General features: G+C 43.0%; 2 protein-coding genes and 1 non-coding gene across 3 annotated transcripts in view; 2 read left to right on the forward strand and 1 right to left on the reverse strand.

Annotated features, from left to right (window-relative positions):
* skd (mediator complex subunit skuld) overlaps window positions 1-1238 on the reverse strand; it is a 105932-nt gene extending 104694 nt beyond the window's left edge. Inside the window, exon 1 of the mRNA XM_080266218.1 lies at window positions 1170-1238. Within this exon, the coding sequence (XP_080122344.1) occupies window positions 1170-1238 (69 nt within the window). The remainder of the gene's footprint in view (window positions 1-1169) is intronic.
* Window positions 1239-1884: 646 nt separating this feature from the next.
* mRpL50 (mitochondrial ribosomal protein L50) lies at window positions 1885-14640 on the forward strand. The gene is made up of 5 exons (XM_080266272.1): window positions 1885-1974; window positions 6406-6509; window positions 7345-7547; window positions 9665-9784; window positions 11738-14640. The coding sequence occupies exons 1-5, from the start codon at window positions 1885-1887 to the stop codon at window positions 11857-11859; spliced, it is 639 nt and encodes a 212-aa protein (XP_080122398.1). The 3' UTR covers window positions 11860-14640.
* LOC145391764 (small Cajal body-specific RNA 8) lies at window positions 3442-3569 on the forward strand. Its single transcript, XR_013895894.1, has one exon.
* Window positions 14641-14834: the final 194 nt, after the last annotated feature.

The following is a 14834-nucleotide window of genomic DNA, read 5'->3' on the forward strand; positions in this document are numbered from 1 at the left end:
GAAAAAAACTGCATGTTAGGGGTAAATAATAAATACCATGATTAGCTGTGAAGGAAAATTGATAAGAAAAGTGGAGAGGGAGTCAAAAGGGAGGGTGGGGAGGGAAAAGAAGGGAGGAAGGGGGAGGGGGATAAGAAACGGGAGAGAAGGTGGAGAGAGAGGAAGGATAGTTGAGAGGGTGGGTAGCAGGAGAGGGGATAGAGGATAAGGAAAACTAATGAAGCTGGATGAAGTTAGGACGGGAAAGAGAGTGAGAGAGAGAGTAAGCATGGAGGGTGAGGGAGGGGGTAGAAGGGGGGAGAGGAGGGGTACTGCAAGGCCCTACACCCCAACATACCACGACCACCACACTCGAAAAAAACATTAATAAAAAATACAAAGCTCTACCTCAAAACAATACCACACAAAAAAATTCAATGTCCAATTTCCCCATTCCCCCTGCTCATTTTTCCCATCTACAAATCGGGAAATTGGGGAAATATACGGTATCTTTCGGCACGTTCTCCTACCCTGGCGCCTCGACCCTCTCCCCCCCCCACTTACTCCCCAATTCCCACCTTGCCTTTTCCCCAAACTGTAGAATTTCCCCGAACGTACTTGGTTAAAATCTTGACTCACGCACCTGGGGAAAATGCGTACGACCAAAAAGAAGGCAAAAACGATTGAAAAAGTCACTAGATTTCACCTCTCAGATCCCCCCCCACCCCCAGGATCCCCAGCCTACCCCCCTCCATTACTCCGCCGAACTGGGTGCACGCGAGAATGGGCCTTGTTGACCTGACATGTCCACAAGCAACACGCCGTTTTCGCCACTTCCCCGCCAGTTTTTAGGCCCTTTCCCCACCTCCATAGCTACAGGATTTTTCTAGGCTGAGGATAAGGATAGCAAGGTGCATTCCAAGCGCACAGGGAGGCGCCAGGCCCGATAAAATAATGTAGGGCAAGCAAATTTGGCGGCCACTCTCCCTTGCACTACGACACTGGCAGCATTTTCACGACGATAGACTTGGAATTTCTTCAAACTCAGGCCATTTTAGCTAAGCAGGCACACACACAGTCAAAGACCTAGCAAGGAGCCATCCCTACGAGTACGGAGAAGCACCCTAACTACAACAAACAGAGGTGAATAGACCAACAGTTGGCTACTTTCATTCAAACTCGGTACTCACCAGGGCAAAGAAATTGGTGTGGCAATCTTCTAGGCTTGCCCCGTTTGTCTGCGAGTGCGTCGACATCATATATCCATTTTTGACACTACACTTGGATTGGAATCAATCCGCACACTATGGATTAATTACTTATAACCTCCAGATATCTACAATCACTCCATGGATCTTCACAATAATGGCGGATAGGATAGGAAACGAGAAACGTTCCAACAACGCTCTCACCTCCGCTGTCAAAAGCCGTCTTTTACAATCGTAAATAACCGCCCAGCTTTACCCAATGCAAAACCTCAGAACCTCACCAAAACTGCTACAAGAGGTTTTTAATAATTATCTATTGGGAATTGAGGGTTAAATAGCCAGGTGGGTGATAAATAGTGTTAGTTTATAAGAATGAGAATGTAGGTTGGTGAGCGTGAGGCTAGCCGGTCGCTGATTGGTGGGCGGTGGCAAGTGTTGTTAAGTAGGCGCTTTTTTCGCTCTTCCTAGAGATTTTCACTGCCATCTAGCGACAATATTTAACCCAACAAAGAAAAACCTCACCATATCCTAGACATACTGACAAGGCTTCATGAAAATTCCGGCGATTTTATTGATTTAGGGAGCGATTTTGGGGGGAGTTTTCGGACACAGCTAGTGCAGGATTGTTTTGCTGAAGTTGAGCATTAGTTTTGGATTGGGATATGGTAACTCTGGCGCAGGTCACGTGACAATAATCATGGCCGCCTCCATAAGAAGTCTCCGTGTCTGCCATTTCCCCCGTCAGGCCGTCAGCGGGGTTAGCAGCGCGTGGAGAATCCGGGCGGAGGTGAGGCAGAGTTTAGCGGCGGGTCAGGGAGAGTTAGAGTACAGGTAAACCCGAGATTCATGCCATAAAACCATGAAAATCCCAACCCAACTCCCACATTTTTTATATATCAAGGTTGGGTTTGGTACATTTTGATACGTGTGGCTCACCTGAAGCATGAACCTGGTGGACTGCAGGCTTAGGCAGAACCGTAGATAACTTGATATTTAGGCCACAAAGCGACATAGACCCCATCTAGCCTACTTATTTCTTTATGTCAGTATTGGGTTTTGGTACATTTTGATGTTTTACTAGAGTTATATTTAAGAATTCGGTCTTAGCCAAATTACCTGTAGAGTACATTACTGTAGTTAGGGTAGTTTAGGTTGATTAACGGTTTGGTTAAAGAAGATAATTAAGGTGTTTGGTTAGTTCAGAGAAGATACCAGCCATTTAGCTTTGTAAGGGCAGGATCCATCATTTTGTAAAACAGGGGATCAATTCCTATAAAAAAAAATACCAGTTAATCCATGTAAACATTCAAATGAAAATAGTTGATCTTGTTTATAATCCTATCAGGACTAATATAGACAAGTGCAAGGAGATATTTATTGCATACATATTTATTTATTCGTTTGGGTATTTATATTGGTTCCTTGGGTGTTCTATAATTCGTTTTGGTATTAAGACTGACATAAGTGCTTCCCCTTCATTTGGGCATTTCTTCAGGTTAATTTTTTGTATTTTTGCAGTTTTGGAGTCTCATAGTTTAGATATGACAGGGTATTTCTTAGGGTAGTTAGGTTTGATCAGTTAGGCTAGTTTAATTATGTTAACTTAGTTGGGTAAGGGTAGATTAGTTTAGAAATAAATTCAGAATAACCTTGACTGTCCATAAATGAAAATTTACTTTTTTTTATTTCTGTATAAACTTCAGGGGAGCTCCCACCAACAATTGAAAACAATTTAATGATAAGAATTATCTTAATTTGATGCAAAGTTGTTTTCCCACATGTTGAAGATGAATAATTAATTAAGTGAAAAACAATAAATAAATAAATATCCCCCGCCAAATCATAGGTGCGCATTGTGATGGGAAATACGATTTATATATTTTTTTAAGCCCTCCCTCTGTGGCATAGAAGAAATGTGTGTTATCATCAGCACCTGGTGGTTTAGTGGGTGATTGCAGTGCTTCAATCTGATTGAGTCAGTGAAGGTTTATATTAAAGGAGTGGTTGGGGTTATTGCTCACATAATGCCACTCAGGAATGAGTGAGGCAGATCACTGTCATCTTAAATGTCAGGACCAACATGCCTAGCCCTGGGCTTCTACACTCCTCATGGGGCAAGGTAGGATTGGATGATGGATGGATGGATTATCAGCTGCATTACATAAAATAGTATTTACTTGCACAAATCTTAGAATTTATGTGAGGCATTGCTGCACTTACCAAGACACTCGAAGCTAGTATGTTAGGGAGTAAGAGCCAGTCAGATACACATCCAGACTTAGTTGTGTCTGTGGTGGCACTAAGACCGGCTAGAGTAACATGCTTTCTGATGACTGACCTGTCACAAGTCCCTCAGTTCAGACAGATACGGGGCATACATGTTATCTTTCCTGCTGCTGCCATGAATGACGATGGATTCCGGTATGTTGATCTTACATTAATTTATCATTATTGTCGTAACCCATTCGCTGTGATTGTGTACATAAAGGATCACATTATCCGTGTCCAGTTGACTCATGTAGAATCTTCTAAGGTGCAGCTCAAAGCTATTCGCTTTTCAGGGAAGTTATGATCTGGGGAGACGTGTTGCGGCAGGTGATTATAATTGCTGCCTCTTCTGCTAACGAAGTGTATGTTATTATTATTGTATTATTATTTTATGATTATTATTGTTATTATTTTTGAGAACCCTGTTAATAGTAGTGCTATAGTAGTAAAGGGCAGCATCTTGTTGATAACCCCTTCTGGGCCAATTCTTTGGAAGGTAGTTTGCCTCCCCAGAGTCATCGTTTTATAACCAGTGCAAACTGTACCTTGTATAAGGCTTCCAGCATGGCCTGTGCAGACCTTCATTGAGGCTCAGATCATAAGGTATGCAGTTTGCCAAGAGTTAAAGAGGGGAGTGCTTGATGTAAACCTGCACCATCATCACTGGATGCCTCTTATCATCTAAGTAGGAAAGGTGGAGTTGTCCCCAGGCTGGCAACTTAAAGCAACACATCTGACAACTTTGCCATCTTCCTGTAGGCCAAGCTGGACCCAGGTCAAGTAGCAAGGTGTCTATTTCCCTACATTTATGGTAGTTGTTCACATGTTCCTAATGCCAGTACTCCATTGATTTGTCATTAACTTCTCTCATGGTACCGGTAGTAGGTGGTGGTGACCATCTTCACTCACTTGATGTAATGCTGCCTGCGTCTTCCCTCACCTTTATCATTCCTATTCTGTATCTGTCCTCCTCTCTTCCTATTTCTTTCATCTTTCCTGTCACTTTTTATTTCTCTTCTTTCCTTTTCAGTTGGCTGTACATTGAGTGACAGGCCTCATTGTTTCCTGTAAGCCAGGAAGCCATGTACAGCACTGGGTGGTAACCACATAACCGGCCCATACTTGTTCCCAAAGTGTCAGCAAGCAGGTCTGCGAAGGGTTAGCAGCCCAGCCCATAATATAGCCAACTAAGACAGCAGCACCCCTTTTTGGGATTTTTGTGTCTGGCTGTTGATAGATACCTAGTCAACTGTTTTGGGACACCCAGATTCTGCAGAAATATCATTTATATTACTAAAAATTGTATAATTCATTCAGGACACCTAAGTCCCACAAAAATAACTACAATACCTGTATACTCAAAAGCACGAAGTTAGATTTCTTGTGAAGTTAGATTTCTTGACATCGGCAGTGGCATCCTATGGAGGACAGTGAGTCGATTTGCACCCAAAACTTATTCGTCCCCAAATCATTCAGGTAGGTTAGGTTAGGGTAAATAAAGTTAGATTTTGTTGAAATAGGTTTGAGTAAATTAGGTTTGGTTGATTTCAGTTAAGCTGTGTTAGGTTAGGTTAGTAGGGAAGAACAATTAGTGATGGACTGACTGTGGAGCCAAACCAGCTTAAAAATCTGACATGGCAGGTGGCTGTTTGCCACAGTTTGCATGTAGCTGGTGGTTTTATAGTTGATGTGTTCAGAATTACACCTTTCCACAACTTTTTAAAGTTATCACAGTGGTAATTATGTTATGGTATGGCTTGTTAAGAAAAATACAATTGTAAACCATACCATAACATAATCATCGTTGTGATAACTTTAAAAAGTTGTGGAAAGGTGTAATTTTGAAGACATCAACTATAAAACCACCAGCTTCACCACTTTAAGTTCTTTAGGGTGTTCTTTATTTCATTTGGGTTAATTTTGGTATTTTGCATATTCATTTGGGTATTTTTGGCTTTATTTTGGTAAAGTAATTTGGGTGTTTTCTCCTTAATTTAGGTATTTACCTGTATGGTAGTTTGTGGTAGGTGGTGGTGACCTTCATCCACTCACTTGATGTAGTACCGCCTACTTCTTCGTTACCCTTTATCATTCTTTTCCTGTGCCTGCCCTCCTCTCTTCCTATTTCTGCCATCTTTCCTGTCACTTCTTATTGCTTTTCTTTCCTTTACAGGTGGCTTTACATTGAGTAACAAGCCAAATGGTTTCCTGTAAGCCAAGAAACCGTTTACAGCGCTGGGTGGTAACCATATAACCAAACCATATGTGCTCCCTACGTGTCAGCAAGTGGGTTGGTGGAGAGTTAGTGCCCCTCCCCATAAAACAAATAACTAAAAGTCAAATGGCCACCCCATACGGGACTATGGTGTCTGGCAATAGATAGATAGATAAATAGACCAGTAGTTAGTTTGTTTTTTGTATTTTTCCTTCATTTGGTTATTTATTTGGGTTTTTCTGAGTCATTCACGTAATTGTAAAAACTGATCCAAATCTCTTTTCCCACCTAAGGATGACATGTGGTAGGAACCAGGAAGTAAGAAAAAGCCTGGTAGAAAGAGCAACTAACCAAAAGTCTTCTCAGCTAAGCAGGCCACTCTCATTCCCTGACCATATGAGGCTCCCAGAATCCTAATTCCATGCTGCGGCCATAAGCATGTCATTTATGCATTATGTACCGTATTCCTAATGTGCTGTGTATCTCATCCCTGAGCACAAGTTCTGGTGCTGGAGAGGGGGTTGCCTTCATGTGGTGGCATGGATATAGCTGGGTGGCTACAGTACCCAGAATTACAAACATCCCTCACAGGGTGGCAAATGGAGAACAACTTAAGCCTTCAGTTCTCTAGGTTCACATTTCACATGAACCTGCGACCACAACTCTTCCAACAAATAATAATAGTACGGTAATAGTAATAATAATATAATGGACATATCTCTCCTTTCTCCACAGTGTCGACAATCCTCTACAACCACTGTATTACCCAGTGTTGACGATGCAGATCTTCCACTCAGCCGCAAGTTTGACAGCGATGCCGAATCATTGGCAGCCAGGGGGTTAGTAGTTGTTGTTGTGGTGGTGGCAGTAATGCAGTACTGTAGTATCAGGTTGAGCCAGGATTCTGGGGGCTTGAAGGATGAGTGAAGGGAAGCATGGCCCATTGGATTGGGCAGACTTGGGCTGTCTGGACATTGCTACTCCTCACCCTGCCCTTGGGTGGGAAAGGAGGTCCGGATGATGATAAGTAATGCCTTAGTGTTAAAGTACTTGTAGTACTGTAGGTGTAGTTGCAATTGCAATCCTGGTCTTATCTAGACCCATACCCAGTTTTCTGAAGGCTGAAATTACCCCTGTCCTGCAGTGCACCATCCATCTCTTGCAGGATAGGGAGGGAGTTTAGGGATGTTTGTTTATCCATGTATGGTAGGAGATTTATATGGCCATTGCATGAAGATATCCCTCACCAGCACCGTCTACAACAAAGAACCAATTTATGTCAGCTTTTATTTTTTCCCCCTATTGGTGTTTATGACTTGACATTAGGAACAGTTTCAAGGAACATGGTATTTTATGTTTGCAGCAGAATAATTATTATTATTATTATTAAGCAACATGGTATTTTATGTTTGCAGTGGAAAAATTATTACTGTTAATGTTGTTACTGTATCATTTTTATCTTCCTCCATCATCATCATCTTGCTTGAAGCTCAGTGAGGTACAAATGAGTCTCTGTCATTACTAGTCAGATCAACCCTCTAGTGTGAATATATTGGCCATCAACTGAGCTGAAAGGGGTTGGGATCTCTGTCAGATTGCTGCAGATGCACTGTATGGGGTTAGTGGTCTTTGTCAGATTACAGTAAATGCACTATATTACTGTGCATGTTGCAGGTACCTACGTAGTCAGAAACCATATGATCCACCCGCCGACGTAGCATCGCAAGTGACAGACATCTGCAAGCGAGTACTTCCTAACTGCAATGCTAGCACAGCCCTCAGGGATACCAATACCAAGTTTAAGGTTTTGGCACAGTGTTCACAAGCCATTGGCCACACTGTGCCTAACTCACTCCTGCACCGAATTACTAATGTTGGTGAGTAGGCTACTAGGACACCTACAGTATACCCAGTTACCCATGTGTGAAGTATTAGGTGGGGATGGGTTGCATCTCCAGTCATGGTGGTGTTCCTCAGCCTTACAGAACAGTTAGCCTAAAAGTTCTGTAGTTTACAGCTTGTTATTGTTGATGATGTGGCACCAGGCTCCTCTGAATGTGAACAAGTTGACTGCAGGCTGAAGGTGCCCTTTTTCCTGCAGTCTGCCATTCTCTTTTTGTGAGATGTGGAGGGAGACAAGTGATGTTTATGCATTATAAGAGTTGGCTCTGCTGCCCAGTTGCAGTAAACCTGTGCCACCACTTGAGTGCAGCCTTCTCCTAAACCGAAGCATTGATTAAAGCCAAGTTGTATCTCCAGTAACAAAGTGAGGTTCCTTAGCCACAAGGGTATGGGTAGTAACTCCATCTTGTGCCATGTTTATAATAAGTGGATGCATTATTGATATAGCTAGTGGTATTAGAGACTAGCTGAGAAATGATACTGTTTTCTTGTGTGTGTCGGGAAGAGCGTGCAGAGATTGAGGGGCATGGAGGGATTGATCTTGCTGGTGAGTCTCTTGAATGTGTGGAAGAGTTTTGTTATGTATGGGTCATATTATGTGCTGGGTAAGGAGTGGTTGGAGGAAGTTCTGGGAGCTGTTGCCTCCTGACATTGAGAGGGTTCCCCCTGCATGCTAAGGGGTCCTTGTATGCAGAATGTGTTAGGAATATGATCTATCTATCTATCCATCTATTGCCAGACGCCTTAATCCCTTATACAGGGTGGCGACAAACAAATCGCCTCCACGTCACCCTGTCCCCTGCCATTTCACTACCCTGCTCCCAGTTAATTCATACCCCCCTCTCTCATATATCTCTCCACTCAATCCCTCCATCTCATCCTTGGGCTACCCCTCCCTCTCTCCCCCTCCACCTCACTCACATACACTCTCCTCATCAGTCTCCATCCTCTCCACATGGTCAAACCATCTCAATGTGTTTCTCCTAATGCTTCCTATCACATCCACATCCACACCACAACGCTCCTTTATATCCTCATTTGTCAGCTTGTCTCTCCATGTGACTCCACAGGCTCCTCTTAAATAACTCATATCCACTGCTCTCACTCTTGACTTGTGTCCCTCCAACAACGTCCAAGCTTCACTTCCATACATCAGAGTTGGTATCACAATACTGTTATGTAATAAATTTTTCACTTCCATGCTCACTTCCCTGTTTCTTATCACTGCCTTCAAGGAACCAGCAACCTTTCTTCTTTGTTGTACCCTTTCAAGCACTTCGCCCTCCAAACTTCATCCTTACCCATCACACTACCCAAGTACTTAAACGTACTCACATTTTCCATTTTCTCATCATCCAGTCTCACTGTACATTCACTGACTTCACCTCTATCGAAGACCATAACTTTACTCTTCCCTACATTCACCTTTAGATTCCGTTTCTTACACACTCTCCCAAACTCATCCACCAAGCTTTGTAGCTCCCCTTCGTCTTCACTTAACAACACAGTATCATCTGCAAACAACAGTACAGGGAGTTTCCAAACACTGCCCTCTTTCATTAGGGCCACTCCAACATCCACTGCCCCATCTTGTATCTCTTTTATAACCCCATCCATATACAGATTGAACAACTATGACTACTCCTGGCTATCAACTGAGCTAATTGGTGGTAGGATTTTTTTTTTTTTTTTTTTTTCAGCGCACTATAGTTACCAAGCTTGTTATCACACGTCTGTCGAGGTAATACATCCCAGGCTTAATGGTAGCCATCCATGTACCACCCTAATTATCTGTCTGTCAGTAGTTAACATTGTAATCCCATAATAGCTGACCGCAAACAAATTGCCTTCATGTCGCCCCTCCTTCAACTCACACTCTCCTTGTATTCTATAAGACTGAGTCTTTGTGACCCCCAGCTGTTATTTGATCATTTAATTATTTGCATGTGATTATCCACTCCACTCCTCAGTCTCATCCCAGGTCTCCCTCTCCCCCGTTCCTCACTCACGTACACTTCTAGTCAGTCTTTCATTCTGCATCCTCTCCACTCCAGTCACTGTGCATTATTAATGTTCTTTGTGGCCTCCTCAGGTGAACTTGTAACCTTCTACCAGACCAAAGTTGACACCAGCTTCCCACTTGATGGCATGAAAACCCAGGACCTACCAAAGAACCTCCATGTCATACATAACTACACCAGATTCCACCCAGGTATGTTATGCCGTACATCTGGTTAGTTTGCGTCTGAAGAAACCAGGCCAGTCTCACAACTCGTCATAGTTGCATGAAATTCAATGGGCCATAATTATGGGGTGGGAATTGGTGTCCTTGGTTTCTGCTCAGATTATCCCTCTAGTCTAGCTACACTTGGCCACCAGCTGACCCTAAAAGGGTTAAAGGTCTTCATTAGGTAAGGTGTGAATGATTGTCCTAGGTTACTAGCCACATCAGCTCTTCCATTCTGCTACACTTGGGCATCAACTTGGCTGAACAGGGTTATGGATTGTTGTCAGGTGGAAGTAGACTCACTACAGTAGGGCCACGTGGATAGCGACACAACTAGTCTGGCACCAGTCGGATTGAACCGGTGAAGGTTTATATCCAAGGGGTGATTGGGGTTTATTGCTCATGTAATGCCACTCAGGGATGAGTGAGGCTGGTCACTCTCATCTTAAATGTCAGGACCAACTGCCTAGCCATAGGCTTCTATGCTCCTCATGGGGCAACATAGGATTGGATGATGGATGGATGGACTAATGTCGCTGTCCGTGGGGCAAATTTCTTTCTTAAATAAACCAAATTAGTCTTGGACTTTTACAGCCATACCCCTATTGTCTGTATTTAACCACATATCCATCCATCATCTAATCCAGTGTTGCCCCATGAGGAGCATTAGAGCCTGGGGCTAGGCAAGTTGGACCTGACATTTAAGATGAGAGTGACCAGTCACAGTCATCCCTGAATGGCATTACATGAACAACAAACCTCAATCACCCCTTGGATATAAACCTGCACAGGCTCAATCCGATCAGATTATCTTAATCGCCCACTAAACCACCAGGTGTCATAAGTTGGTTATATGGTCACCACCCAGCATAGTAATTGGTTTCCTGGTGTACAGGACACCATTTGGCCTGTCACTGAGTGTAGACTCACCTGTAGACAGAAGAAAGAGGAAAGAATGAAGGCAAGGCAGAAGAGGATGTATGGGAAGAAGGAAGGGAGAGAGGAAGGGGCGGGTACCTGAAAGCAACGCTTCATAGAGTGGATGGTGAACACCCCAACCAACCATAAAAGTAGAATTTCAACAATATTAAAACTCTCGTATATTAAACATGCAAGAAGGCTAAACAAACTTACTTTTGGTTGTGAGTGCTGTTTCTTGAGTGTTGAGTGTACTGAGACGGCTTACTGGTGGCTCTCGTCTCGTGTTTACCGCACACATATTATCTAGTCTTTTTTACCCTTTTTCGACCTCTTCCTCTCTCCGGTCTTTTGTATTGACCGCCACCATCATTTTGCCCTCCAGTGGGACTCATGGGAGAGGTGGGAGCCATAATATTTAGGGCACAATTGCAGTTAAGGTGACCTTGAAAGCACAAAAAAAAAAATAAATCAGCAGTGGGATAAAATGGTGTCCTGCGACAAATGACGATCGCCTTGCATTCAGTGTCAGGGTTGCCAGGGTAGGGACCCTGGCAACTCTGCCCACCAGCCCCCTGTTCTCTGGCAGCCTTGCCTTGCATTCAGTATCAGGATTGCCAGGGTAAGGACCCTGTCAAATCAGCCCACCAGGCCCCTGTTCTTTGGCAGCCTTTCGCTATCCATGTAGTATGTCTCGTTATGAGATCGTTGCTATCCGTGAAGTCGTTAAGCAAAATAACGCCATCCGTGAGGCCGTATTGTATAACAGAAGTATATAATACTGTCCTGCAGTTTACTGTCGACTTGAAAGTCAAGAACATAGAAAGAGTATCTTAACAAAGGCCGCTGCTGTTGCTGCTAATGCTACCACCACTACTAATAAAATTACCAGTACCACTAGTATTACTAAAACCACCACTACTGCCATTATTCCTTGCTGCTACTACTTCTAGTACTAGTACTACAGCAGTACAGTACTTACTCCTGCTAACCACTCATGTTTTGTATTTGACTTCACAGAGACGGACACAATGTTTGGTGGGGTGTCGGTGTTCACAAAGGATTCGACAATCGTGACAGGGCTGAAAGCCAAGAAGAAATATCCGGGCTACATCAAGAGTCAGAAGTGGCCATATGAGTGAGAGTTGCCACTGGTCACGATACAACAACCAGCGCCATCAGATGAAAATAATCCGAATGTCATGTCATGTTTGGGTAGTACTTATTCACAAAGGACTGTACCATTGTGACATTGTGACTGGACTCGACATCAAAAAGAAGTAGTTCATATGAGTGGGGAACACAACCATTTATACTCTTTTCTCAGTAACTTGGCCTAAAATTTCCATCCCTCCATCTTGAATGCAGAGTTGTAGCAATATAAACACTACAGTACAGTGCTACTCACAAAGAAGCGTTATGGAAAGGATGTTGAGCCATAGGTTGTCTTTCACTGATAATAAGTTACATGATATAAAGCAATAAAAGGATGAAGATCTGGGCCAAGTTAACGTAAAGAATTATAGCTGGCATTGGACCCAAAGATGGATGTGTCTAGCATAGTCACACCTCATGTATAGTTCTTCCACCGTAACCTGATGCAGATGTTTGTAATTTTTGCAGTTATTTCCTGTAGCTCAGTGATAGAACAGGAGTACATCTCCACATCTTTCCTTAGTACCGTACTTCTTCCTAACACCATATTTTATCATTTGTTGTAGCTCAGCATTCAAGATTGCAATTATAAGCCTAGTTAAATGAGCAAAGTATAGGCATAATAGTATTAATTACAACTCCTGGCTTGTCTGGACATGAACTTGGTCTGCCACTGGCCAGTGTTGTCCTACAGTTCACCATCCTGTGTGTGGGGGATAGGAAGTGGAGACATTTGTTGAACTGGGCAGCAAAGCAGCTCTTTTAGTGTTGGTGCCACCACTCAGTGCCCCTTTCCAGCACCATATACGGCAGTCAAAGTGTGAAGTGATGAACATGCTTCTGTTGTTCATTTACCTTTAGTTGAGATTTGCATCCTGTTATTGCTTTTTCATATACCTCAGTGGTAGAGTAAGACCAAGCACTGTACTGTGACTTGACATTCTTTCCATGGGATATCACTGTAACTCCCATCATACTGTTGTGGTAATCTCTTGTTAAAGCATAGCAATAGAGATGGAAAGATGGCAGTTTTATGCCCACGTAAAGTGAACAATATAGTTCATGGCTGAAGAGTTATAAGAGCTAAAAAGGTTGTTCCTGATTTTAAAGTAGCATCAAGTGATCTGTGACCTTAAAAAATCCATGTGATAGAACTTGCAAAGTAATACAAAACGTGCAAGTTGCCTAAGGTGCATAAATTGACATGGCTGTGCTAAAACAATCATTATCAGAAATACTTTTAGATGGGTTTGGCCATGCAAAGAGAATGAAGATTGAGAAACCAATTAGGAGAGTTTATGTGAATGAGGAGGAGGGGGAAACAGGATTAGATTCAGGGATGGGGTGGAGAGGTATAAGAGAGAGCGGGGTGAGATGGAGAGAGGGCAACCAGATAGCGGGGTTCAGGATGACATGGAGGTGGTATGTTTTTGGCCACCTCTTATGGGGTTAAAGTGTCTGGTGATTGACATATAGAAAATAAACTGCAAGAGCTTATTATGGGGACTTGAATGGTGAGTAGTAGTTGTTCCCCAGGCAGTCTGGCCGAACAGCCCAGAGTCCCTTAGGAAGGCCATGGCCGAGACTGGGCTTTCCCACAGAGCTCTCAAAGAGTTTATGTTGTGTTGTTGGCGTAGGTGATTGTGTGCAATGCAGTCTTCCATAAAGTGCTTAATAGTATGGGGCGCTGTGTTGCATTCGGATCATGCATCAGTGACGGAGTCGTCCAGCCTCCTGTGGTAACTTTAGGGGGCTAGATGATGCCCACATCTCAGCCTGGCCAGGTGAACCCTGTCCTCACGGGGGAGTTAGGATTCGAGGGGTGGATATCAGGATGCCGTGCATGCAGCTGTGTGTTGTCTTTGAGTGACCGAATGGAGCGGCGAGTGATTTGAGTATGGATATGCTTCTGGAAGCTGGTCTGAAGTGGGCGAGGGGTGAGAGATGACAGTATTTGTGTATGATATCACGTGCTGGGTGTTGTTTTGATGTTCCTTGGTGTGTGTGGGTGTGTTGCCATGTAGTGTAGTGGATGTTGTGGGTTTGTGGATGGTGAGTTAATGAGTGTGGTCCATTGAGTTGGGATGACTTTTGGTTAGTTTCTCCTTTCTGGTTTACTCTTGTTCTTTGTACTGTAAATCACTCCATCCCTAGCTGGAAGAAAAAGGGGCCTGGATGATGACGACGAATTCATTGAGTGTTTGGTCCATTACGCTACGAAGTTTGACTTTAATATCATACACGTTTGCTACAAAAACATGTAGCTAATATTTTATGAAGAAATATCAACTCATTGTATTCTAACAACCTCGAATTGTCATCTCTCCATCTTGAATTCTGAGGCACAACAAAAAATTAACACTGGAATATGATGGCAGTCATAAGGAAGTCCTATGGGAAGGATGTAAGATCATAGTCTTTTTCTGCCTTTGAGCTGCATGGATTAAACTGCAAAAAGATGAAAATCTGGGCCAAGTCAAGGTGAATGACAATTGTTCATTGTTGAAGTCTGTGTACTGTTGCAGCCAGATATTCCTTCCCCCCCTGACACCATTAACTTGGCAGAGTTGCACATGTTCCATGAATGTATCCAGTTCTGGCTGACAGCAGTTGCTATGCTGTTATATTATTAGCATCATGTTTTTAGTTTGTGTGATAATGCCATAGTTACAGGTTAGAGATAGCAAGGTGGGAAGGAGTACTTTGTCGTAATAGTACATTAAGCACTGTTTTGTAGAAGTGTACATATTTATAAAATTAAAAAATTTACTGGAATAATCCTTTTGTTTGACAATAAATCTGTTATGAAGTTTAGAGGCACTGTATCTGTACATCATATATGGAAAAATATTGTACAGAGGAATGTATGCCAAGGGTTTGGCAACACCATTCTTTCCCAAGAAATTAGAGTTGTTGGATTGACTCTAGCTTATTGGTAGTATGATGCGTAAGTGTGGATGTG

This window comes from Coenobita brevimanus, chromosome 19 (genome assembly GCF_032717465.1).
Source record: "Coenobita brevimanus isolate Jiangsu-jjx chromosome 19, ASM3271746v2, whole genome shotgun sequence".
Classification (NCBI taxonomy): Eukaryota; Metazoa; Arthropoda; class Malacostraca; order Decapoda; family Coenobitidae; genus Coenobita; species Coenobita brevimanus.